The 27460-nt window shown below is 47.6% G+C and overlaps 1 protein-coding gene across 15 annotated transcripts in view; it reads right to left on the reverse strand.

The window, feature by feature from the left end:
- Positions 1–27460, reverse strand: part of EHMT1 (euchromatic histone lysine methyltransferase 1) — a 96436-nt gene that overhangs the window by 16696 nt on the left and 52280 nt on the right. For 10 of the 15 annotated variants that reach the window (XM_042879381.1, XM_042879389.1, XM_042879379.1 and 7 more), the window contains 16 exons: positions 21774–21951; positions 20405–20541; positions 19359–19547; positions 18630–18710; positions 17856–17951; positions 16496–16616; positions 14734–14865; positions 12711–12856; positions 9912–10055; positions 8184–8410; positions 7045–7209; positions 6454–6536; positions 5066–5172; positions 3117–3239; positions 888–989; positions 198–302 (listed from right to left, as the gene is read on the reverse strand). In XM_042879381.1, coding sequence (XP_042735315.1) covers positions 198–302; positions 888–989; positions 3117–3239; positions 5066–5172; positions 6454–6536; positions 7045–7209; positions 8184–8410; positions 9912–10055; positions 12711–12856; positions 14734–14865; positions 16496–16616; positions 17856–17951; positions 18630–18710; positions 19359–19547; positions 20405–20541; positions 21774–21951 — 2136 coding nt within the window. The remainder of the gene's footprint in view (positions 1–197; positions 303–887; positions 990–3116; positions 3240–5065; positions 5173–6453; positions 6537–7044; positions 7210–8183; positions 8411–9911; positions 10056–12710; positions 12857–14733; positions 14866–16495; positions 16617–17855; positions 17952–18629; positions 18711–19358; positions 19548–20404; positions 20542–21773; positions 21952–27460) is intronic. The other 5 variants (XM_042879383.1, XM_042879380.1, XM_042879390.1 and 2 more) reach the window with 4 other exon arrangements.

Raw genomic sequence — 27460 nt, forward strand, 5'->3', positions numbered from 1 at the left:
GGAGGACTGCTTGCTTGCCTGGAAAGCTTCTTCTAGAGTAAGGAAGAACATTTTCCCAGCCAACATTCACTGTCACTTCTTTATAGGGATCACCGTGCCTCCCTGTACTGAGCCCAAAGTTGCTGTTCTTGGGCTCTTCTGGTTTCTAAACAGAGATTGCGGATTATTTCTAAAACAGAGTCCAGGAAGAACCTCACATTGTCTCGAATGTTGATGTCTGACCCCTTTGCAAGCAGTAGCTTCACCAGCTCAATATGCTTGTACTCAGTGGCCCAGATCATCGGCGTCCAGCCTCCGTCATCCTGGGGAAGGAAAGAAAAGGGTGAGACAAGTAGAACAGGCACAGCGGTCTCCTGCTGGCTCCCACAAGCCTAGGAAGCCATGGCAGCATGTGTCTTGCTAGGAGCCACAGACCCCTTCCCTCCCCACGTCTGCCTCACTGCAGTGTTTCAGTCTATGCTGCTGCAGGGAAAAGTCCCTCATGGATCCTGCAGAGCCCAGCAAGATCCGAACCAATCTGCCCCAGCAGATTTGAGTTTATTTGCAGCTAAGCAGACTGGAGATGGGTCCCTAAGGTGTTCAAATCCAGCTGACTGTCAACAACAAATAACACCCAGCTTCTGTAAAAGCACTTGCAAAAGCTCACCTAAGCTCTGAGATGGTCAGGGCTAGGGTAGACCTATCCCACAGCACGTGTATGATCTCACCCTTCTGCCAGAAGGAGCACAGTGGCATCCTTTGGAAATTCAGGGCTAAGGGGAAACTGTAAATGGAGACACATGGAAGGGAAGTTCCCCTGAGGTCAGCAAGGAGGTTTCTGCAGCAGGCCAGAAGGGGATGTCCTCATTAGAGAAGAGCAGCTTCTGCACCTTGCAGATAGGCCTCACCTGGCAGTTGACATCCATCTTTCCTATGGACAGGAGATACTGAACAACGTCGTAGTGCCCCTTCTTGGCAGCCAAGTGCAGACACGTGGAGCCCTCCGCATCCTGGACACAAGCACAGAACAAGTCCTCAGGGAACGTCCCTTCCCCACATTCCCCATGTCTGCAGACCACCAATGATGCTGAGGAACATCAGAGAAGTCATCAGAAGAACATCAGACAAATCAGAGAACTCCAAAAGCAGCAGCAATCAGTACTGGCACAGAGCAGAGGGCAGCTTTCCAGAAAGCTCAGACATGCAGCCAGTGCAGACCAGAAGGGTGAGAGCAAAGGCTATGGGAAGAGACACCTTTACAAGCACAGGGAAGGTAACAGCCCCAGCCCCTGGGTGCTCCCCTTCCCCAGCAGGCAGTGCCTGTGTTGAAGAGCCCAGAGGAAGCAGGAATCTCTTACACAGCACTGCACTTCAATGTAAAATACTCTGTTTATACAGCTTTTTGCTGTGTTTATTAGCACAAGGCTTAACCCAGCAGCTGGCAGCAGGGACCAAGACCCCAGGGTGCCCTCGGTCATGTATCCAGACTGGGGAAACAGAACAACAGCAATGGCTGAAAGAAAAAATGCTATGGGAGCAGAGTCTGGTCGATGGGCAGGCTGGGGCTGTGAGTCATGATGGAGACACTCCCACACCAACACCAAAACTCTTGGCTGGAGTCTGATTTTTATCAGATGCTTCTATTCCAAAAGTTCAGATTACAGCAAGGCCTGGAGACCAGGAAAGGAGGAGGAAATGAAAGGCTGAAAAGCAAGAGATGTTTCCTTCCTATTACAGAGTTTTCTGATGGAGGACACTCCCTTGAAAAGAGAACACAGCACAGGGATGGGAAGCCTCACATCAGGGATCGTACTAAGGCGGTTTCCTAGGGGCAAAGAAGAGTTTTCCACTCTCCCTTGAGAGCCTGACAACTGAATAATGTCACACCTCCCTCTCAGATTAATATAAGCTAAGTGCAGCTTCTCCATCCTACAGTGAGCTGGCATATTTTAATACAGACTTTTGGGCAGTTTTGAGTGGCTTGCACATCTTATGGACAGGATCAGGTGGCTTCAGCCTGAGGGCTTCATCCCCACCCTCCCCCCCCCACCGGCTGGGGGCACTCAGTGCACACCCCCAGCAAATAACTGTCTGATTTTTCATCGAAATGGCTGGAGCTGATTGCAAACTGCAATGTTGCTACTTTCAGAAGATGACTAATTTGGTGCAAGAAACTAATTAACATAATAAACTAGTCTAGACTTCAGACGTGATCTCAGGCTTCTAACTTGTTTTTGCTGGCTCAGGGGTTTTTCCTTCCCTTTACCTTCAGAAGCAGGAAACCTCTTCTCTCCGACATCAATAAATCAGGTGAGTGACGTCCGGACTGCTGCAAGATGCAGGTTCATAGTGGCTGCTGTCCTTGCATGTGCCTGCCCTGACCCTTCCCTCTTCCCAGCCTCCCAAGGAGTCATCCAAGGCTTGGGGTGGACAGCAGCTCTTGTGCAATCCTCCCAGCCTAGCCAGCTCCATCACAAAACGTGCATCCTGGCCCTGCTGTGCTTCCTAGCAATAGCAGAGGAGTGAGCCAAAAGCAGCAGGTTGTAACAATAAGAAGTTCACATGGGGAGGGTTCTTGTACTCCAAATAGAGTCTGATTTATGGGGCTAATAAACGATCTGTATATTTTCCAAGACTGCAAAGCAACCCAAGCATGCTAAAGGCAAACAGACAGCTGCATTTTATTGTATTTGTTTAAATTAAGGGGTAGGGAGTTTAAAGACTGGGTCCAATTCTGCCACTGCGGCGTGACTGCAAGAGACAGCACATTAGACCTTTGGAGATCAAAGCTTCATGTCACTTCTGCTGGCTTTGCAAGTATCTAATTACCAACCCATTTTAAAATGGCGCCCCAAAAATCTCATTACCAAGAGTCTGCAGAGAAGGAAACTCTGAAATCAAACTCCAAACGCAACGCAATGACACCAATGCTTCTTGGAGGCCCCATATCAAATCAAACACCCCCTATATTTGGTGCCATGAATTGATGCAGTAAGCAGCTGCACTTCCCCAGACTGCTCAGAGCCAGGACAGCCTGTCCAAGTCTCTGCACCCAAGACAAACAAACCTTCATTTCCCTACTTCCTGAGCTTAAAACCTTTAAAAAAGAAATGGCAAACAGATGAATGAAGTGCTACCTTAGGATCTACTAGTGCTCCAGCCTTGATAAGGTATTTCACAGTTTCCAGGTGGTTGTTTTCAGCTGCTTCCATCAGTGGGGTCCGCTGGTCTTCAGAGCAGCTGTCTATATTCGCACCAGCCTGTTGAGGAGGCCAAGGCAAACACAAGGACAATTGTAACCTTTACTGGTTAGCAAAGGAAGGATGTGGGAGTGGAGATTTAGTAGCAAGTTTAGCAGCAAGACGTTCCTGAAATTCAGCCACGTTGAGAAAAAAAACAAAACCACCAGAGGCAGGAGACAGACAAACTTCACCTGTTCTGGAAAGCAGTGCACACTGCTTGCGTCCTGTAGCCAGCAACTAGAGCACAAAGAAGCAAACAGGTGTGAAACAGCTCTTGTCATTGCTGCTTTTGGTACTGATGCTCTATGGATAGTGCTGGTAACAATGCTGACAAAAGAAATCTGCCTTCATTTCCCAGAAGCTTGGTCTACCCTGGTCTATCATCTCTACTGACACAACAAACAGACAAGCAGTGCTTCCCAATGTCACAGGCAGTAGGAACAACCTGCTGATCACAACAGAGGAAGGAGGTGTCAGAAATGCTACAGACTGGCTAACTATTCTATTGAAATCAATGCCAGTATTTCTCTGAGAACACATGAAGTTCAACATGGAGTGCTCTGGACCACTATCTCTACTGTCCCATGCATCTTGCCCTCTTTGATGTAGCTCAATAATCCACCCACTACTTAAAACCAAAAGAAAATCTGAGAAATAGAACAACTCTTGGCACACCGTGCATGTACCCACGCCCAAAGCAAAGACCTGCTTACAACAGTAACGTGCTGCCTCAGTTTCACCAGGCACAAGAAGATGGCCCCATTGCTTCTGTGTGCCTCCCACTGCATGTATTTGTTTTGATCACTTTTATAAAGCTAGAGCAGTTTAGACCAGAGAAGAGACACTTCAAGTCTAACACACTGCGGACAATCCCAGCCAAACACACTGCTGCTGCAATAGCCAGACATCAGGGGACAGAGAAGAATACAAAGGATTCTGGAAACAAACCAGCCCTTCTGATCATCAACTCGAATTGTTTGTAGTGTCTTGCAAATTTTGCTCCTTTTACTCATACAAGTCATTCCACCTGTACTTGTGCTAACTCAAGTGAGCAAAGCTCCACCTTCAAACAGCACTTTGAATGCTGAGACATCTCAGCAGCCTCATTATCAAAGAGTGGCTTTGCCACTTTCTCAGAAGACTTTTACAGTTTTCCAGTCACAAAGGGCAAGGAAGACACAACCAGATGCTCAAGGTGCCAATGCAAAAAAAAAACCACAGCCCTTCAAAGGCCTCCTTTTTTCTTCACAGTGTTCTGGAGAAGATTCAACAGCAGCACTGCTACGTGTTTCACCATCTTCCCTCATTCAAACTTACCAGAGCCCAAATGTCTACATCTCACATAACAAGTCAAACTTGCATCTTCCTTCTTTTCACAAGCGTAAAGGACAACCCTGCTGGAGTTGCTCAGATTTTGACAGAAGACAAGACAGGGTCTGACAGCCCGCAGGCTTTACAGCCTACCCACCAGCATTACAAAGAGCAAGTTGGCAGCAGCTTGCAGCTACCTGCAGGTCAGCCTGTGCTGCCACATCTGGCAGTGCACTACACTGCAGGGTGTGCTCAGACACAGAGCATCCCACATGCACTACAGTGCCCTGCATCAAAGCTCCACGTGCTCATTGCACAGACAGTGAAGCTGGTATGGAGAACAGCCTGGAAAGACATCTTCAGTCACATCACCAAAGTCTTCACATCACTCTGCACCACTCCCTCCTGCAGCAAACAGTGTGAACGAGGAGGTTTTTCAATGCTGGTTTTTCAACGGTGCTTTAGTTTTGTGGGGCACAAGACCAAAAAACAGAAAACTGCTCACACAGAAAAACAGTGAAGTAGAGACAGACCTGAATCAGCATATGGCAGATGTCCACATGGCCAGACTCAGCAGCAGCATGGAGAGGGGTTCTCTTACTCTGATGCTCCATTTTAAAATTAGGGTCAATTCCATCCACTGAAAAACACAGCAGAGATGCCTTCAACCACAATTCAGAGATCAGAGAAAAGGGTAACAAGACAAGGAGCTCTCGACCGAAGCTTTTAGAAGACTTTCCCCTAGCCCATCCTCAGCCCTTCTTACTATACATGCAAGCCAGAAAGCTCTCAGAGTAGTCCCTAGTACATCTGGTATGCAGCAGCCCTCAAGCAAGGAGCTTCAGAAACACCACAGAATATAATACTTCTAATTTTTGTAGCAATTACCATTTCTACAAAAGCCACTTCCTTCATTCCCCTTGTCTCACTGCAATACCATCAACACCGTGCAAGGGTAAGAAGGAAAAAAATAAAGTGCTGCTGTTGGAAACAACAGAAAGTCAGCACTACCCAGCTTTATTGTCTCAGGACCATGATTAACTGCACTTAGTATTAGTGATCTTTTTTGCACTGCTGTAGGGAAAAGGGCTGCAAAGAGGATGGAGCTCCAACATGAGCTTGGGATCTGGCCAGAAATTCTCACAGCTGTGCAAAGACTGACAGATGATGATGACAGCCAGACAAAGATGTCTGGGCATGATAACATGTTGCATATGATGGGGCCGTAGCTAAATATCAATGAATAACATTTTGGTGCTATTGAAGACAGGAACAATGAAGCTAATACTTGCTAGGAGAAAAAAAAAAAAGGGTGATAAATGCAGAAGAACAGAAAGCATCCAAAAATGTACTTTGAAGTACTGGAGTGGAAAGGAAATGATCCCAAGTAAAACGCTGTGTCCTTCACAAGGAGATATCGCTTGGGAATATCTGTTGGTAAAAACAGCCCCAACCAGCTGAAAATCATCTGGTGACAGTTACGTACCCCCAGAACAAAGCCCTGTGTACTGAAGTTCTCCTCTTTTCCGCTTTCTTGCTGACTGGTCTTAATTTAATCACACTCCCATCTTTCTAGCTCTCCACTGGATGCAAATAACCAACCATCCCACTGCACGGGGAGGCAAAGTTCTACTGGATTGGAAAAATCAAACATAGGTCATTTGGGGTGGAGAGAGCTTCTCTGGATAAAACTGCGTCCAAATGCAGAAGCAAGCTGGGAGCAAGTCCACATTTCACAGAAAGATTAAGCCATTTCTGATGACACATTACTTGCAAAAGTGGCTTTCTCCTCCCAACACCACTCACAAGGGGCAGTGGGGAATATGACGTGCTGCCATGCTGGGAACTGGGCTCTGGCAGCTGCCTGGCAGGAGCTGGGAGTACAGCCAGACATCCTGTGTCCTGGGAAAGAGCCACCTACCCAACATAAGCAGGACTTTTTGCAGCTCTCCTTGCCTCGCAGAGAAGTACAACTGCTTTGGATGGAACCGTAACTTCTTGGGTCTGCAGCAATGGGGAAAGAGGCAGAATTAACACACACTGAACAACACTCCCCAGTATTTTTTACCCCAACCCACACCGTAGGCAAGAGAAAGTTTGTTCCTATGGTACAGCTCCAGAATGCCAGCAACACCAAAGAACATCAACTCTTCAGGAGATATTCAAACCTCCAGCTTTGGTCACAGTCAGCCTTGTTCTAACAGCAGCCATACCTACTCAGAGTTGCTAATAAAAATTTCTGGATCTTACTGCTACAAATAGGAATTCCTAGTAGTCGTAGCTGAAGTTAGAGGTCTGGTGAAAAGCAAAGTCCTCCAGACAAATCACTATGACATTTAGAGCTTTAACTGCTTTCTGGAATCAGTAATCCGCTGAAGTTGACAAGTGACTGAAGTGAATAAGAGAACACAAGAACTGAGTGGAGTCAAAATCCACAGAAGCTAAATCTCAGTTTTCCTTAGGTTAAGCAGCTCTGCTGGGAACTGGAGAGACCCAGAGGCCTTTTCCTTACTTTTCAGAGTCCAGAGCAATCAGGGCACTTTCCAGAGTTTCTTTAACTGGTCCCTGGGTCAGGCTGGTAGTAGGCTTTGGAAAAACTGAAGATCCAGCTAAGTCAAATCCCTCTGCAGCCGAACTTTCTGGCTTGTCTTCCTCAGACAACCGCGTTCCAGTGACACTGAAAATGAGAGAGAGCCAAAGCACAACCATTACAAATATACAACACTGTGTGTATCTTAGGCTAAAGAAGGAAAGGAAACTGATTTTAAATTGACCGACAGCATAAGCAAAATTGAAACACAAAGCAAGATATTTCACAGGCTTTTTGGTAAGAACTTGCCCTGAAAAGGAGTTGCATTGTCCTATGACTACATTTTGATGTACTCTTTGCAACAGGCAACAGAAGATCATGGGGCTGAGGGCACTGCCCTGCTCACTGCAAGTCATAAAAGCCTTGAGAACAGGATCAGATCACACGGGAAGGTGAAGTACTGTTCATCACAGGGATGTCTTCATTTACGTTTTCCTCTAAGTTTTGATTCTCTGCATCTGTACCCACTGCTGTGGGCAGCTAAGCAGCTCAGGGTAGGTATTCCACATGAATTTCTCTCTCATTCACCACACATGGGGATGTCAACTCATTCCACTACTATTTCATAGAATTTCATAGAATGGCCTGGGTTGAAAAGGACCACAATGCTCATCTAGTTCCAACCCCCTGCTATGTGCAGGTCACCAACCAGCAGCCCAGGCTGCCCAGAGCCACATCCAGCCTGGCCTTGAATGCCTGCAGGGATGGGGCATCCACAGCCTCCTTGGGCAATCTGTTCCAGTGCCTCACCACTCTGTGTGAAAAACTTCCTCCTAATATCCAACCTAAACCTCCCATGCCTCAGTTTCATTTCTAACAATAAGAGGAAGGAGTTGTATTAACCCCCAAATCTTCATGACCGTTGCCCCAGCTCGTCCTGTGTTTGCTGGGCTCCTCTCTGGCACTGTAGCACAGAATAGGCCTGCAAACACCTGCAGCTGAGCTTGGCTTGTCAGCGCAGCACCAGAAAACACCTTGCTCTGCCAGCAGGAGCACAAGCATTCAAATGCAAAGCACGGCCTGGCACAAGAGTTGAGGCTGCCACGTGCTCCTATGCTCACCTTCCTGTCGTGGTGTCAGCCCTTCCTTCCACTGCTGCTGGTTTCTGCTGCTCGTAGGTCAGCGACACCGTGGAAGTCGTGTCTGCTTTTGCTATTGTCACCTCCTTTGCCTTGGAGGCATCTTCCCCGCAGTGTGGGCAGTAGTTCATGTCGTTGACCTGGGAGGCACAGTTCTTGTGGAAACGGTGGGAGATGCTGCTCTCAGGCTGACACTCCATGAAAGTGCCCTAAAAAAATTAGAGGAGACATTCATACCTTGGTCACTACGTGCCTTACCCCTTCCACATGCTTCATCCGCAGAGCTCTTAAATACTTCATTCATGACCACTCCTGTCCCTCGCGCTTCCAGTACAGTAAGCAAGCACTGCCACTTCTTTAGAAGAGAACAAAACCAAGGTAATGGGAAAAAACTCACTTGGTTAGGAACTGCAAAGCAAGTTTTTTTTAATTGCACGTGGGAAACAGAACCACAAAGTCCCATTTTCCAGCTCTAACACTTGAGGTTCTTGTTTACGTTTCTAGAAGTGCCAGTGTACTGTAAGGACGCTCCCAATACTGGAAAAGAAAACTTCAAACCAGTCAGCACTAAAACTACCAAACACATCTGCACGCAAACCATTCGAGGAACAAATAATACAATTACATCAGCTGTCAATCCCAATGTAACCCAAAGCATGCAACTTCTCTCTTTGGACCAGCCCTGTATGCTGTTTAACCCCATCTGCTGACAGATGTGAGCCACCTTTCTACAAATTATCTTCTCTTTCCAGCAAAGTCTTCCAAGCTGAACTGCACCCCAGAACAAACACACTGTTTGTTCTGTGATATCAGTGCTACCTGAAGCCCCACCGTGCTCTGTGTTATTAGTGACTGATAACACAGACAAACACTGCCAGTTTTACCTTTATGAACTATGAAGTCACTCAGAGACGTAACAGCATTAAGGAAAAGTTAGTTAAAGCCCACTCTTCTCCTGGATTCACAGTCCTCCCAAGAAATCTAATTAACTATTTCAGCATTGCAAAATGCCTTCGAGCGTTTTGAGGGTTTTATCTTTTAAATGATCTTTGATTCAGCATGAAAACTCAGGACGGTTCCATTTATTACAATAATGTTGAGACTTCTCTAGCATCTTTCATTGAGTCATCTTAAAGAACCCTAACATCAGACAATTAACCCACCCTATCACCCCGGGAGGCCCTCAACAAGGGTTTCACCAGCAAGGAAACAAGGACACCAATGGCTCAAAGCACTGGGCCAACGCTATTAAAACCTCAGTGGCAGAGGTGGAAGAAGGAGCAGGAGATCTCAAACACTGCCTTGTTCCAGTGCCATCACTCAGGTTCCCCACCTAAACCCCTGTGAGTGGCGGGGGGGGGGGGACAGAACCCCTGTCCTGTATGCAGACTCTTTCAAGAAGCAGGCTAACACCATTTGTGATGTGATTGACTGTACAGAGGAAGAAAAAAACAAACAAGTTCCAAAAAAATTCCAAAGGTATGACTTCCACCCCTTTGGTAACACCCCTTGAGGTCTCCAGGAAGTTACAGGTGAGCATTGCAGCTACCCTCACACACATTACTGTTGAAAACACCATCTGACGTGCTGTGGAACGAGGTGGAGCTTATGCCAGGAAGTCAGTAAACCCCTTTGGGTAAATCTCCACCTTCACCTCTTCCAGCTACTGCGACAAGTACCCCCTTCCCTAGATTGAGAGCACGGACTTACTGCAGTGCAAAAGTATCCACAGCCAGGGCAACACTGGTGTTTCACCATCCTCCCTCTATGGTCCTCACACAGCACCAAAAGCTGGACTTTGTTAGACGGGCGCATCAGTTCATACTTAACCACACTGTTTGTGCATCGGCCCAGCTGGAACAGGAGAAATTAAAGGAAATGAAATTACTGGAGACCAAAACACTCTCTGTGCTTGTGCGGAGGAAGATTTTGCACACTGCCTTGATGAGCCCTGGCTTTTTCACAGTAATTCAGATGTGTGCCAGATAGCATTAGCAGTGCAGCAGGAAGCTGTGAAAGCTGCTCTCACAGGAAGAAATGCATCATTTGCTAACTAACATGCATGTGGACCGGAGTCATTTGTTCCTTGCAAGAAAAATCATAACTGGAAATACGCAACAGCCAAGCAGCCACAGAGGGGGCAGTCCCAGGGGCCTGACTCACAAAACACTCTCTGCTTTTGCCAGGAAGAGCGGGTGTCAGTGACCAAGAGAACGAGACCGTACGCACTAAATCTTGTTACTGTTCAAAAGTACAAGTCACAGGAAGATAAAGGGAAAAATAATTGCTCTTCGTTGCCAGCTATGTTATCGTCTGTACTGGTTCCAGCACTGGCCCCCGCCCAGACCACAGGGATGAATAGCCAGTCGTTTACGAGAGCTCAACTCCAGTCAGATTGTCAGCATGCTTTCTGAAACATTTCACCAGTGTGTAATTTTGGGCTTAAGAGCTGTCTTCTCTCACACCACCTTGTTGTGTTAGTGACAGCAGGCTCCGTGAGCAGGGCTTTTCCCAGCGGTGTCTGTCCCTCTGCTGCGCCAGAAGGACTGGGGCTTCCTTCTGCCACCCTTGTGCATACACCTATGAGCCTCCTCCACATCCTGGTTGCCACCTGCCAGCGCGGTGCAACATCGTTTGGGTTCTCATAACTCCCTCCAGATGAAAACCTTGCTTTCCCCAAACGCTTGGCAAAGGACATTTCCAGCACAGAAACATAAACATGAGAAGTTCATAGGAGGAAACAGCCCTACCAGAATCTGAGCGTGGTGCACTGCACTCTGCCTCCATGATGAGAGCAGTCCGTAAGGAACACAGTGTCTGTTCATCACTAGCAGGCTGCCCCTCCTGCTCTAGCTGAGGTTTGATTCACTGCTTTTTCTCAGCAAAACTAAACTCCCTCTCTGATTTATTTTAAACTCCATTTCTCCTACAACCAACACACCTACAGGGAAAAAAAAAAAGAAAAAGAACAGTTTTTAACCTGAGCTCTTCTCCCTTAGCATCTCTGACCCAGCTTACCCAAATTCCAGCTGCAAATCCTACCTGTGATTGTGACACCTTGCCTAGAGTGATCACTGCTAGCACACAGATCCCAGGGGCTGCAGGAAAGGACCAGTCCATTGATTTTTATTTATGAGTGGAGGAAATTTGATTAAGGCGTGAGAAGCTGCACTGCCTGTGTAAGGAAGTCCCTGCATCATTCTGTCACGACATATTATTTGTTAGAAAAGTCTAAAATAGTACAAAATGATTAATTGCTATTTTCCAGCCATTAGAGAGTGTAGCACGGTGCTCCTAACTACAGCATTATCCAAGGACATGACAGCCTAGAGAACCCACTATTCATACATGTAATATCCTTACCACATCTATGAGTCACTTACCCATTGCCAAAAAGAATCTAACAGAATGCGTGGCCTTTACTATTCCTTTCTCTGATTTATCTGGGGAGAGAACTGTCAGACAACCATAGGAACTCTTCTGTATACGTTTTGTTATTCAGAAACCCTGGAGAACCCTCTCTCCTGTAAGTTTCCAGGGCATTCTCTCCTTAACGTATCAACTTTGTCATGCTAGTGAAATTCCTTTCTCTATAGGTACCTACTAACAGAAGTAGAGCTGGGCTGTAAATGTGATTACCCCTTCCTCCCTCCATCCACCTTTCTACTGGGAACCTCCAGAAGAGCCAGGAGTGCTCCGACTCCTTGTCCTTCTACCAGTAAATATCAGAGCACCGCAGCATGGCTGCAGCTCAGCTGAAGCACCACAGAAATGTCAGTTTCTTCCAGAGCAAGAAGCATCTCCTGAGTTTGCTTCTGTCTTCCCTTCCAGACTCTGAGAGGAAGTCACTTTTGCCACTTAATTCCACCTTCTCAGAACCAGCAGAGCCCAGCTAGCCCAGCTGTGATCAGTTTAGAGGCCTCGAGTGCAATGTTTCCAGCCAGCCAGCCACAGAGGCTGCGCAGGACTGCCAGGACATAGGAAGCTTTGTAACAGAAGCCTCTTGGGGGGAGGTGAAAAGTGGAGGGCCAGAAGAGACTGAGCTGGCGGAAGGCATGCCAAGTTCCAGAAATTCAAGAGCTGGCTATGGAAGGGTTTGCATCAGCTCCTTTGTAGTCAAGGGAACCAGCTCCAAGCTTCCCCTGATTGGATTCTCTCACTTTGATGCATGCTAATGTATTTTAGCCCACTTGGCCCGAAGCGTTGCCTGTTACATCCAGTTGATCCAGCTACACAAGCCAGGACAAGCAGGAGATCCACCCAGTGCCTCTCCAGCTAGCCCTGCAGGCTGCTCCTACTCACTTTGGAGTGGCTTTAACCCGAGTGTGCGACACATGCAGTGTGCTGGAGGAGGTGTTTGCCCCACCATGCCCACACCAGTGGGCTCCCAATCTAGCATGTTGCAGAGCATCTGAGTGATGTAATGCATGCTCCTGGCACGGCTTTGTCTCTTTATGTCTTTGTCCTCAGGAAAAAAAGTCTGCGAGAAGCTGAAAGACAGGTTCCTACCTCATTATCCACACTCTCGGTGGCCATGCACTGGTTGTTGGCTAGCGTGGTGATCTCTCTGCTTTTGGGGGTTTCCATTCGACAGCTACAGAGGGGAACTTCCTGGAGACCGTCTACTTCCATTGCTTCAGGACCATTGGAAAGACCTAGAGTGCAGAAGATCAGCAAATCAACTCTGATGTTACCCTCTGGGAGAAGGGATGCAGTCCATCAACACTGTCCATGTCTCATGGCATCTTCCAGTTCCACATCCTGAAATGCTTCAAAGGCATCACTTAAACCCTACAAAGACCCACTTCTTGCAGCAGATGGAGTTTGCAAAAGCACACTGCACTTTTCTGAGTCCAGTGACACTACAGATGACAGTGCTGAATTCAAGAATACTGAGTTAAAAACAGTTTATCCTGAGAAAACCCCGACGTGGAAAAACTATAAGATACAGATTTTTATCAGTCTCTCTTTCTCACCTGTCCCACAACACTGCGCTCTGGCACCAGGAAATCTGTGGGTAACAAAATAGAGTTGGAAATTCAAGTAGTAAGGGGAGTGTTAAATAGAGAAGATCAGGGAAGCATAAACTGCTATTTGCAGAAGCTTACTACACAAATGGGGAAAACAAAATTCCTGGGACTATTTGGTCTCACACAACCAAAATCTATCTATCTATCTATCTATTTATATATATATATATATATTATTTTTTTTTTTTGAAAGAGAACAAACCAGAGAAAAGAAAGCAGCAAGATGTTCAGATTTTCTTGCCTTCTCCTCATCTCTTTCTCTCAGGTATTTAACACTCCCAAGCCTTTTTAAAGGTGGATAATGGCTTTTAAGTGATCACGCAGCCAGGAATGGGGGAACACTGAATATTCTTGGGGCTCCTCTGGATTCAACTCATTTATTAGGTTACGTGTGACCACAAGACACTGACCCAATGACACAGGGATTACTTTTTGTCCTTCACACCTACCTTAGTCCTACAGAGCTGTAACATCTTTTGCAAGGTTTTAAACCCTCAAACATCACCCGCAGTTCACCCTGCAGTGTCCCAAGCTTTTCCTGCACAAGCCTGCTATGGGTTGGAGTCCCAGTGAGAAGGAATTAATTGTGCTGCTGCTTTAGAAGCTTTTGAAAGATGAATTATTTTGCTGCAGAATTTCAAAGACTAACTTCATTCTTCACAGAGATTCCTCTGTAGCTGCCCTGGCAAAAGCACTCTCCCTTATGGCTGCGACCCTACAAGCTGAGCAGAAGCTCTTTTCATCTTGCAAGGAGTTTCCATTGGCTAAGTTGCAAGACCAAGCCCTGAGAAAGGATGAGACGTTTCAAGACACAAGCAGAAGGAAAGCCCTTGCAATTGTCATGTAGAATCCTGCCCAGATATTAAATGTTTAAGTGCTTTATCTAGGACCACAAATCAAAAAGCTCATTCCTCACCTTCCAAGCTGTCACTTTCATAATCTTTTTTGACATCCAGAGGCTCTGATGAAAACATCCCTCATCCATCCTGACCCTCCCTTGGTGGTAAACACTCCCACCCGTTCTTTGATGTGCTCCTATCAAAGAGCCACACCACTTCTGAAGGCAGAAGAGCAACGGGGGAGAACCGTCAGATCCACACCAGAGCCAAGGATCAGCACTGGGAATGGCGGCCACTCAGACACCCCTACCATCCACCGTCCTCACTGGCCACCAAAGGCAGACCCCTGCAAGTTCCTGAGGAGACGAGGCACCAGTGTGCAGGGCGATGATTCACTCAGAGGCCACACATACATCGCCCAAAGCCGGGGGAGTGGGACAGACAGATGGATGCATCCCACGTCAGCAGCGTTCCCAAACCGCTCAGCCCCCCCTGACGCCTCCGGCCCCCGGCTTCTGCCAGCCTTGCAGGAAGCCTCTCAGCCGGGCCAGGCCTGGGTTCGGGGCTCTGGCAGCCACCAGGGGGCATGCGGGGCTCCGCTCGCTGCTTGGGCTGAGCGAACAAAGCCAACGTGGGTCATGGCCGCGCCGAGCCAGCACTCACCTTCCGCCTGCGAGGAGAGGATTCCCTTCACCCGCAGATCCAAGGAATCCAGAGACACCTCCATGTACTCCATGCTGTTATCCTGGGCAGAGCCCTCTCTGCCTCCCAACGATGATTTATAGGCTTCAGCACCTAGATTCAAACACACGTATATTTACACAGCTGGAAAAAAAAAAAAAAAGTGCGTGCATGTGTAAAGGCCATATTTAACCAAGATGGCTGCATGCAGGCTCCTCAGAGAGCCTATGAGTACAGATGCACACAGAATTATGGAAATGTAACAGCTGGGCAGATATGGCACAATTGATCTCCCATCTCTTATTTCCACCCCTGTCTGATCCGACAGATTTTCCACTTCTACGGAGGTAGGTAACAAAAAAAAAAAAAAAAAAAAAAAAAAGGGATAAATGAGACAAATAAGTTCTGCATCCAGAAGGCACATCTCTGCCTGCTGTAGGGCAGCAGAAGCTCAAATGGCATAAGGAAGGGCTGAAACCAGGGCTCGGCGCATTCCCCCATCTCCAACCTGCTGCAAAGGGCTCCAGGTACAGCCCGGCCAGGCAAAGCAAACCAGCTGCTGATGCAGGTTCTGGAGAGGACGAGACAGGTGACATTCAGCTGAATGGGAGGGGAAAACATAAAAGCCAAGTTCTGGCTCTGAGAGAACAAAGCTGCTGCTGGGAAGGGATTGCATGGGGGATCCCTTGGAGCCTTCGTGGGAATTGTCATCTCTTCACATTCCCTTGGCTTTGACTCTCAATCCTGGTTTGCTTCTCCCACTCAGGCTTGGCCAAGAGACTTGTGTTAGCCTGAAAGACTGGCTGCCACCTTTATGTAAGGGGTAGAAAAACAGCCTGCATCTCAAATGAAGAATTAGCTATTTGCTCTGAAAGGGATCAATAGCCCCCATTTCCTTTTAGGAAGAGTTTGCCTTGGGAGGAACAAAATGAGATGAGTGACAGACGCTGAGGGCAGCCCAGGGGCTGCAACGTGGTCATTCAGAAAATAGGCAGCAACAACTGCTGATAAAAAACGGCCTGTTTAGAAGGAATTAGCAAACAGAATAAACTCTCTGATGGCAATGGATGTGTGAAGCCTTAACAAAGAGAAGGCACACCTTCACAGACTACCAACTCTTTTTTCTTTTAAACTCATCCTGTTACTTTTCCTGAAGATGAGGAATCAGATCCAGCCTGCACCTCCTCCATCTTCAGCCCACAGCTTTCTGGGGACAAAATGAACTGTAACCTTTGAGTGCTGTGTAACTTCACTCAAACTAGAATGGCCACCTGAACTCAGGCCCAGGGATGGGCTGCAGTGCTTTGGAATAGCAAGGACAGCCAGCACATTGCATTCAGCAGGACTAACACCCACACAAAAGCAATCAAGCATCACTCTGGGATGGTTATTCCTTTCCCTTCTCCATCTAGCCAGTCTCCTTCAGTTACACTTTACATCCATGAAGTCATCTTTGGATGTTCTAAAAAAAAGAGAGCTTGTGAACAATAATCATTACTTCAGCATGCCCAGGATAAAGCTGCCTCACGCTTAGTTTGCTGTTAAAGTGCAGACACAAGCTGTAAGTGAGATGCCAGTTCAGGCTCTGGTTAACCATAGAGGTAAATCTGACCATAAAGGAAAACCTTCCCTTCAAAAGGAAGAAAGAGCTCTGCAGACAACCACTGCCTCATGGGCCGGAGGTCCTTACCCTACCTGGGAGACCATTTTCTGTGCAGCTAAAGAACAAAACTCAGTTAGTTACCTAGCACATTGGCTTGTTTCTTTTTATTCCTCCGTCTCCTCTTGCGGGTGGGTTTCAGCCATGGGCTGTCTGTCTTTCCTTTCCTCTTCAGCAGCTTCTTCTTAATGCTGGACTCCGAGCTCTGAACAACCAGAGAGGCCATGTGCATGTAAGGCATGTTGGTATCAGCATCACAGCAGTCCTTTGCACTCATATGAAAGAGCCTTCACACAGCTTGAGAAGTGTAAAAAGGCCTTAAGGACTGAGGTTTGAAATCAATTGGTGCAGAAATGCCTTTACAGTGCAGAAAAGGAAACACCAGCACACGTGTGGGCGTATTTCCTGTCATCTCAAAAGTGCTCACTTTACCTTCTCTTCCATGTAGGCTCTAACACCACACTCATCTCAGGAGTAGCTGAGCATCTCTGCACAGCAGGCTGAGTATGCGTGCACGCTTTTAGCTTCTCCCCAGAAAAGTGACCTTTATTTCTTTTTTTCCAACTCAAATATTCATATTGCTTCACAGTCATGCTAGAAAAAAATCTCTCTTGTACCTGAAGAGCCCAGGCTGGGATGGACCCTGGGGAATTTAACTGCACAGCAGAGACCAGCTCCCTCCCTGAGCAAGGTGTCAGCACAACCTAATCACACAGCAATCTTCAGGCATGTATGAATCTAAACAGAGTTTAGGTTTCCTTTCTGTTTAATACACAGAAAATAAGGTGACTTTTCAAAGTCAACTTTAAAATGGGCAACCAGAAACTCCAACCCAGCGTTACAAAGCTCCAAACATAAAATTCATGTTCTAACATGAACTCACTCCATCTCTCACTGAAGCCTACAAAAAAAGCTCCTGCTGCCTTCAACAGAGGCTGGATCAAGGCCTACCTTCGTGGCCTACCTTAACAGGAAACTGATGCTGCACCATGCCCTCTTAACACAGTGTGCAGCAGGATCGAGGTGGCGCTGAGCCCTGGCTCCCCAGGCAGCTCTGCAGTGGTGTCTGCACTGGCCCAACAATCACTGTGCCCAAGTGTAAGGCTGTGCCTCACCACGTGGCTTCCACCAGTTGCATCACTGCTGGTGGGTGAGAGGTTTGCATCTGAGCCAGTCTCCATCTGGGCTGCAGGCTGAGTCACCACATATAAGCATAGCAAAAATCACAGTCTAGGACGTCTGGATATGACTGGGCTGTTTGGACTTGACTGCAAGCTCTACCCTTAGTTTGATCTAGCACTACAAAAGTGCCTCAAGCTGCCCAGTGAAAGGCACAGGCTATACAGCCCCTTCTGGCTAGTCCTCTCTGGCTCTTGTAGTGTCAGAGAACAAGGAATGAGATTCTACAGAGCTTCAACAATTCATTTGGTACAGTTGCTTCTACCTTCAGCTCAAAACATCGAGACAATGAAGTCAAGAATTTTCTCAAGGTGACTGAAGAATTGGGGTGCTTTAAATGCTGGCTCCTCAACTTGAGATGCTGTGAAAAGGGAGCAACATTTTTAAAGTAAAGGGGAAGGTGGGGAGACACAGACAATCAATGAACAGCAATTTTAAAAAAATTATAATAATTTTCAAGTTCCCTCCACCAGCCATCTGAAAAATAAGAAGTCAAAATCACCAAACAGCTGGTGAAAATCTTGCCTTAGGGCTACCAGACGTTCCCAGGGAGAGTGACTGTCTTTCTGTATGCTGTTTGTACATATGCCTGACAAGGGCTGCCCGTGCCTCTGAGGTGGCATGTCAGACAAGGTGAATTTAGGCAGTGGATTTGTGAACATCTCCACCTGGACTCGCTCTGGAGGCAAGCTGAGCTTCAGGTTGTTAAGAAAACACTGCTTGCTCCCACCACTTGCCAAATCAGCACCCAACGAATTTAAGCACCCTTAAATATTTCCACTGCCATTCAAATGATTAAAAGCAGTCAACACCTTGTTGAAAACAAGAAAAATAGCCCATTAATTAGTGCTGGAAAGTAATTAACTGTATCGCTGCTATGCATCTTGTGGAAAACAATACTCTGTGTGCATGGATTCAGCCACTGAGTTTTGTCAGAGTCCCAAAACTACACTGCTCGTCTCCTTCTGGCAGCAAAGCAAAGGGGAAATCATTACCAGCAGAACAACGGTTGAAAGCTGTATTTAGCAGCCAGGCTTACCAAGTCAGATTCATCTCCATCCTCCTCATCCTCTCCAGACTCTGCAGACTCTTGATCCTCCTCAGAGTCGCCATCATCAATCTGCAGCCACCATGTGCCCCAGAACAGAAAGAGTCAGTCCTGTCAGGTCCCTCCAAGCACGGCACCCCTCCACACCCTGCCTGAGCATCCCATCACCGTGCTGCACTCAGCCCCAGCCATGTGAGCACTAAACACCATCTCCTCTCCAGGACAAGCACTCCAAGGCTGTTAACGCACTTGATGGTTCACCCATGAGGATGGGACAGGATAACACCCAAAGAAAGTTTTCCAACCAAACGTTAATTTTTGTGGTTAATAAGAAACAACCTCATACCTACAATATGCGCTGTGATTTGGGGTAAGTTAACTAAAACAACCTGAATCTAGTTACAGGCTGGTAAAGAATTAGGAAGACATCTCCTGCTCGTGCAGTGAATACCTAACTGTGATGGAAGTCCTGCACATACACTGGATCACAGAGAGTTATGTAGCAAGGCTGAAATAGGAGGGTAGGCGAGGAGACTCTCGTGGGGGAGGGGAAAAGGAAGCAGGAAGTGGTCATCAAAAGCCTCACTTCCACCACTGAGCTTTCTGCCATCTTGCATGCTAAAAAATGCCTAGAAATTGCCTCAACTGATTCCACTCCTGTCTGACAGGGATCAGCAGTGTCCCATCCCACTCTAAGTCCTGCACGGGGCATGTGAATACCTTTCTGACATTGTCTGCGTCAGACGCGCTGTCTTTAGAGGTCCTGTTATCGTCTGCAGGAAATGCAGCTGCCTGTTCTGCTCCGTGATCGTCCTCATCTTCCAACTCATCAGAGTCTTCCTCTTCAGAGTCTACATCTATGCTCTCCCCATTCACGTGAGGGCTGACATCACCTAGCTCCTTTTCACTCTGGAAGTTGTCCAAGCACACGTGCCACAAAGACAACATCAGTTCACAGCTCAGAGCAGCTGAACCCATCCCAGACCGCCTGCGTTAAAGCTGCCGAGGGAGAGCCAGCTGTATGCCCCTCCAGAGCCCTCCAGCACCGCCAGCACAGGCAGTGCAGGTGCCTGCCATGCGCCACCTAACCCTGCCAGTCTGGGGAACAAGGAGTCATTCTGGACTCAAGGCACTGAGGGGAGGGCTGCTGGACAGCAGCTTTCAGCCAGACCATGCAGACTAACCGAAAGGGCATCTCCCCATGGAACACCAAGGGTGCAAAGGAGGTTTCTAAATAAAGGGAAGTTAAATCAGGCTGGGGGATTTTTACTCCACTCCACTGATGCCTAGCGCTTTGAATTCACTTGAATTCAAAGGCCAAAACTTAAGGGCCAGGACTGCAGCAAAAGCAGAACCTGATCAGGAGGGAAACCCAGCCTGCAGTTTGTTTTTAAGTCACTGGTTGTTTTCCCTTACAGCCTCAAACGACACTAGACAGTAACCCTAAGGACTCCACAACAAAAACGTTACCACGCTGTGGTATGCTTTTAAACTCTCCAGTCCCACAGCACTCACAGGACAGAAGGGGAACATCCACTGGAAAACATTGCAAGAGCTGCTATCAGAACATCCACCCTCAAAAAGCCATTTTCAAAGCAGCAAGGCTGCCGTGGGCAGGATGTTGTTGCCAGAGAGAAGATGTAGACTCAGAACAGAAGATGCTGACAGCAACAATGTTCCTACTCTACCCATGGGGCTGGTGTGGCAGGACAAGGTGTGTGCATGGTGACAGCAAACATGCCCAGCCGACTCGATGCAGCCCTCACCTTGGCACCCGCAGAGGAATGAGTTATGCTCTTAAACATCTCAATCATTGTTCTCTGTTTTAACACTTTGGTCTTTTTCTTGGGAACCAGGCTATAGGTTCCCATTCTCCGTTTTTTCTTTCGAGATACTGCAGCAGCTGGAAAAAAAAAATAAATAAGTAAAGCCAAAGTTGGTTCAGGAGTGAAAAGAAAGGAGTGAGAGTAGAGGCTGTAATGCAGGAAACCATATTGAAGGACGTGATCTGAGAAAAAAGGCTTCCCATTCCAACTGATTTATTTACAGTTCAGCCAAAAGGTGACACATGCATACGTGCAAACACACAAAGAGCTTTTTGCCAATGCTGCAAAAATCGCCCAAATTCCGAGTACCTCCTCTATGTTTCCTCTGGTCCCTGTATCACCATACATAGCATCAAATCCTTACATTCGCCTGTGTTTGGCAGCACTGCTAATGCCACAGGAGACTGAATAGAATCCAGCTTGCTCAAACAGATACTGCGAGGTTAATAATACCGACTTACAATAAAGCCATCATATAATAACTAAAGAACAAACAGAGAAAAGGTACTTTAAATAAGGAGCTGTTTGCCATTTAACCTCATTTCACACCTGCTACGGAAGCTTGCTTGATTCCTTTCACCGCTTTGATTGGGTCTCAACTTGCTGAGTCTCCCTCCTGGCCTTCTAATCAAACCAGTCCTCACACCTCAGTGCCTGCTGCTGCCTTTGGTGCACACACATCAGAAGTGTGCTTAGTACAGGCTTTTAACAACAGCATGCAGCAGGAAACAGCCAGCTCCAGCACCAGCAGCTGTAGAGGCTGCTCCTTGAAAGCATCTCTTCACATCTCGCTATGACAAAGTTCCATCAAAAATCTAGAAAGAGTCCCCTCAAAAACTTTCTGCCAAGCCAAATCATTTTATTTACACAAGTGTGGCTCACAGTAAGCAGCATCTGTCAAAACAAGATCTACAGCAACAGCCCTACTGATGCTGCCAGGCAAGGAAATCCTAAAGCAGATTCCGCTGCACTTAGGTTGGGGCAATCCCAGATGTGAGTATGGACTGGGAGGAGAACTCACTGAGAGCAGCAGGGAGAAGGACCTGGGGGTCCTGGCAGACAAAAGACTGGACGTGAGCAGCAGTGCATGCTTGCAGCCTGGAAGGCTGACTGCAACCTGAGCTGCACCAACAGAGGGGAGGCTTTAAGATCCCTTCCAACCCAACCATGCTGTGATACTACAATTCTCTGTGGAAAAACTAGTACCAAAAGGCTCAGTCCTTACCAAGCTGCCTCAGCCCGTGGACCCTGACACACACGTACGTTTGGGAGCTGGGTGCTACTAAGGATTTTAGCTCTGTCCTCTTACCCGTCTGCGACTTGGAGGTGGCCACATAGCTCTGGTTCTGAGGTAGTGACTGGTGAAGGCCCGGGAGAGAGGGCAACGGCAACGGCTTCCCAAATTCCAGGATGTTTTTGTTGCCTTCCTCTTTAGATTCTTTTTGATCTCTGCTTTCTCTCCCATCTTTGGGGTCTTTACTTGCATGCTGGAAAACAAAGTGAAGTTAAATTGAGCCTCTGAATTCAAAGAAATCACTGAAATAAATTTAATTCCTTTCTGTCAAATAGAATCACTTGCATCTGAAGGTAGGAACAGATGCTCAAAGGAAAAGCACTCTGCCCCTTCTCTATTAGCAAACAATGTTTCCTTGCCTGAAGACTACAAACAGACCCAGCCTGCTGCTGGTCACTTGGTGAGGGCTGCTCCCCGAGAAGGAGAAAACCTGCACACAGAGCAGGCATGGCAAAGCTCTGCAAAGTAAGTGCAGATATTGAAAAGCATTAGGTTGGCTCTCAAGAAGATGAACAAAGATGAACAAATGCACCTATTCATTGAAACACATCTGGACTGCAGCTGTCACCTCCCAGCAGACAAGGAACAGAGCCTTGCACAGAGGACTCCGAGGGGTGGGCAGCAGTGGGAAGGGATCCTTCCTTCTGGCCTCATAAGGACTCAGCAAAGCTTGTGCTCTCCCACCTGCTTGCCCAGCTCACAGCCAAGGAAGGTATTTGCCTGAAACTGCAGGTTCACCTCCAGCACTGCCAGGTCCTAGCAAGATGTGGCAAAGCTCGCTCTAGCTCGGGTGATAAACCCCTACTGAAAAGCTGATAAGGCTCAAGAGAATTTTACAGTCACTTTGGTGCTCTGTGCCTGCAGACAGGCTCCTAGGCTCCAACACAGCTTACACACGCTCTGATGTGACACACCTCACCCTGCACCTTCAGTCATGCCGCGACTGCTGCAGCTACATGCACACTGCTGTGCTGTCACAGCAGAGATTGGGCAAATGGTGCCACTTCAATCTGCCATTTGACACTGGGTGTGCCGTCTTCTGTGCTTAAAACAAGGCCTAGCCCCATCCATGCCTCTCCATACACCTGTCCATTGACTGGCAAGCAGGTTTGGAAGAGATGCTCCAGAAATCCAAGAGCACTGGTGCTGGATTACAAGCTCTGCGGTGGCAATGTGCTGCTCCACCACTTCTTATGGGATGTTTGAAGCGACAGCTGAAATACCAGAACTGAAAAAGGAATGCAGGCAAAAGGGAGGAATTAAAAGAGCAGCAAACAATCAAGATAGTCTCTGGGTTCATATGGGCTCTGTTAGATGCTGCTTTTAAGTGATCTGTGACCTTGTGAACAAACGGGGAAGCGACTGATTCTCCTCATTACAGCTCTGCCATGTGCACATTGCTGGCAGAAAGCGAGGGGTTGGTCACAGCCAGAAAAGCCATAATGATAATCCAAAATGACCTGCATAAAGAGGCCAGCACATTTCCAACGATTCCCACATCAAGCCCATATCTTCTGGCTGAATTAGCACCTCTCTTCCTACAAGGCATCGAGTCGTGGATTAATGATGTCAAAGATGACAAATCTACCATACCCTTTGATATGTTGTTCCAATGCTTAATTGCTCTCACTGTCAGATAATTAAATGCATTAAGCTGTTCCCACTAAACTAAAAAGCCCTGTATCATCAGAAACTCTCATTCCTGTACTTACAGACTGCTTAAGTAAAAGTTTCAAAAACTTTCTCTTCGATAAGCTGAATAGAATGAGCAAATTCAGTGCCCGTAGGATCATCTTCTGGACATGGATCACTCCTGAGTCTGCTCCAGTTGTTCTCCCACTTAGAAAAAGTACGTCAGGAGTGCTGGGCAGAGCATGCCAATAATAGCCTCAACAATACTATTTATACCTCTTCATAGTTTACAGACATGAAGGTTAACTCTCGGATACAGGATTATTCTGAGAGTTCCCAGGTCTCCTGGGACATCCACTGCTTTCCGGATTTAACTCAAAATGAGGAGGATGAACAGGAGGAGCAGATCTGACTGCAGCTAAACAAGTGTACATAAATAAGGGCTTTGTCCTTTACATGCAGGTTCTTGCAAGTGGTCTCAGATAAAGTTTGCTGTTATGTGGAGCCATATGGAGCAATACTAAGGAACAAGAACTTCTGCAGAGACATAACCAGATTTCCCAGGAAGCCTAATGGCATTCAAGGAGGCATTCAAGGCCAGGCTGGATGTGGCTCTGGGCAGCCTGGTCTGGTGGCTGGCGACCCTGCACACAGCGGGGGGGTTGAAACTGGATGATCACTGCGGTCCTTTTCAATCCAGGCCATTCTATGATTCTGTGATAATGGCACAGAAAGCTGAACAGGCCATCAGCAAAACATATTACATACAAGTTTCATGCTATAGAAATCAAATGTTAAATCTGAGGATTGGGGCTAAAAAGATCAGCAGAGATCTGGAAGCATTTCTCTGCTTTCCCACCATCCTTCTTCATTCCCCATGAGCTGAAACCGTTACATCTTCACTGTTCTCATTAGATTTTAACCTTCCACCAACAGCGCTACGAGTCCTTAGTGGATCCAACTTTATTCTTTTCTTGTTTCTAAGGTCTCTGAATTCTGTTGGTTCCTTGGCCCCAGTCTGTAGGTTGGTCCCTCCTGGTCCCTCACACTGAGCTCCTGCACTGCTCTGCTCCATCGGTTCCAGATTTAAGCACTCCCAGAAAAGAGGTTTTGCTAATCTGGCTCACTGCTCTGCTGGGAAATCTCTTCTTCCTTCAAATCCCATCAGGCTGGTGAAGAGCTGGCTCAGGCACATGCACAGATGTCCCCCAGTCCTCATCCCCAGGTTACATCCAACTGGCCCCTCCCAGCAGAGGACAGCAGGCAGCTGCAACTAAAAGGGGAAGGCAAAAGGAGGACCAAGCATTTGGGACTGGGTAGATGGATACAGAGCTCTTGGGAGCACTACAGACTCCTATCAAAGCAAAACAGAAACAAAATATTACAGAACAATAAAGCTCACAGGTGTGCCTGCAAGCCCCCAGCACAACCAGAGGGCATCTCCAAATGCAAAACACCAGCAAGTTTAGTGCTGGAGAGAAAGCTGTCAAAGGCAAATGTCGGACAGAGGGTTTCCCTGCAGAACAGAGGTCCTGGCAGCCACTGCTCTGCCTTGCTCTGTATGAGCCCGGAGCTGGCACGACCCAGTACCACCTCCACGGTCTGCTACCTGATCACATCTGACTGCATTTAGTGCTTCTGTCACCTGCTGCTGCTTTCCACTTTCATGATGGATGGGTTCCCCTCACCCTCCCTGCTCCTTATGCAAGCAGGCCTCAAGATAATTCCTGCAGCCCAGCAGTCACCCAAGCCAACTCCTGACTCTTGCCTTCCAGCTCCCTTGCCCTTCCCCAGGTCGGCAGAGGAGGTGAGAGGCACACAGTGTACAAGGGGGCTGCCAACAGCAGACACCACAATAAACCCCACAGAGCTCATCACCAATTCGCTGTGACAAATTCTATCACATTCCTGCTTCGATTCCTGAAGATCCAGGCTCCTCCTCTTCATGTCTCTCTGCTTTGGGTGGAAAATGCAACACTGCAGCTTGCACCAGAAGCAACCATGCCAGGAAGGCAACGCCTGGCTTTCCAGGAGGTGACCTGCTGAGATCCCCACCACGGGTGCCACACTTCCACAAGCAGTTTCAGCTAAATAAACTGCTGCACTCAGAAACTGCATCATCTGCTTTCACTTAAACCAAATAATGCAAGGGAACAGGAGTGCCTTCATGTAACACCTACATGGGCTCCACTGCAAACATCAACATTCCAGGCAAGATGCTTGATTACTGCCACTAAATTTACCCCACTGCTCTGCCTGATACACCTGGGGTGTCTTTTTTTTTTTTTTTCCCCAATCATACATAGGTTTTTAACAGTCCAACAAGTTCTGTTTTCAGCTGCATGTCACAGTCTAGAGGACAGTGAGGAGAACCCCATGCAAAGACAGCTCCAGGCCAGTTTGAGCTCTGTGGTCCCAAGAGGCCTGAGCCACCATCAACCAAAAAACGATCAAAAATGATCACAGACAAACTGCATTACTAATGGCTTTGGTTCTGCAGCTTCTCACGTGGCGTCAGCCAATGCTATATGACAGGTTGTGAAGTTCCTGCTTTGTGCTGGGCATTGCAAGGAATGGGCAAGAAACCAAAAGCATCCACTGAAAGGCTTAGGGCAGTGTCCAGAGACATCTGTGCATGGGAATGGAAAAAACTGAATCACAAATACGTTCAGTGCATTCATGCTCCTTAGATTGGCACAAGACAACTTCATTTTATGTGTTTAAGAAAATCATATCCACGTACTTACTACACTGTAATGGGATCAACCCTGTTTCTATTACTGGCACAGAAATCCCCTACAGCAGCAGGGAGAAGTTACTAAAAATGGCAAAGACAGACTATCCCACTATTTTTTCCCAGAAGCAAAGATAAAGAACAAATAAACCTTACTAATTAAACGCCGTGTCGGTTCGGCAGACCGCGCAGCGTTCTTCCCACAGCCCCACAATTAAGAGCTCTTTCATTACCAAAGCAGATGAGCTGGCAAGAAGAGGAGTGATGCTGGAAGCACAGCCATGTGCTGAGCAAAGGCTCCAGCATGTGCTGCTTCCCAGCAGAGCTGCTGCTCGCACAGCACTCCCAGCTCCAGCTCGGCCATGTCAGCCATCTTCTCTTCCTTATTCTCAGAACTTTTATCTCCAGCACAGCATGAGCTTGCAAATGAAGCCCAATAGCTAGAGGAGTAACCCAAAGCACCGCTGCAGCAAGGTTGGTGTCCATCTGCAGCTGGCTGCGAGTGCTAACAGGGTGTGCACCTCTGGGCATGGCAAAATGTGGATGTGCCAGAGGCTCCAACACTTGGGCAATGATACTTAAGCAAGAAATAGCGGTCTGCTACGAAAACCAGATCCCCAGCAGATCTCGCTGCCTGCATGAGCCACGGCAGAGCAGCTCTCCATCACTTCTGCTGTTGTTGCTGAATTACAGTTCAGTACAGAATCTCAAGCAGCTCCCTGGGGACCCTCACCGCGGTCTTGGCGAGGCCGTGTGATGAGTCCAGCTCCACAAGTGACCCATCCATGCTATCCATCCATCAGCAGGCCACCAGAAGCTTGGCCCTGTTTGGATGACTGCAACGGCACCAATGTGCGCGTGGTCACACACCCACCTCGAATGGAAGACATCCCATGCCAATGGCCTCTTCAGTCCTAAGGGAGGGTGCCCACACAGGATATTTGACCACGGCCAAGATGACACACACACAGACCTCACATTTCCAGACCACACGTGTATCCCTGAGCATCCCTCTGGAGAGGGTCTTCAAAGGGTGCCCCTTGTAGGGTCAGAAGAGCCAACAGCAGCTCTCCAAATCAGATGGAAAGCTCTTTCACTTTTCTTTTGATGATTTTTTCCATCCAGGAGACAACTCCCCCATCACCACTCCCATTAGAATTTACCCTTTGAGGTTTTTTTTTTTGCATATCACAGGGCTTCATCTCGCTGAGCGGTCCCAGACTGTTGCAAACCACCAACAGCCACCAGCCTGGCCCTGAGAAGTGCTGAGGCCACGAGGAGCTCCTGCAGTGCAGCCCACATCACTGCTGGGCACTGACACAGAACATCATGTTTT

Source organism: Lagopus leucura, unplaced genomic scaffold, assembly GCF_019238085.1.
Source record: "Lagopus leucura isolate 7727_CA_CO unplaced genomic scaffold, USGS_WTPT01 Super-Scaffold_100022, whole genome shotgun sequence".
Classification (NCBI taxonomy): Eukaryota; Metazoa; Chordata; class Aves; order Galliformes; family Phasianidae; genus Lagopus; species Lagopus leucura.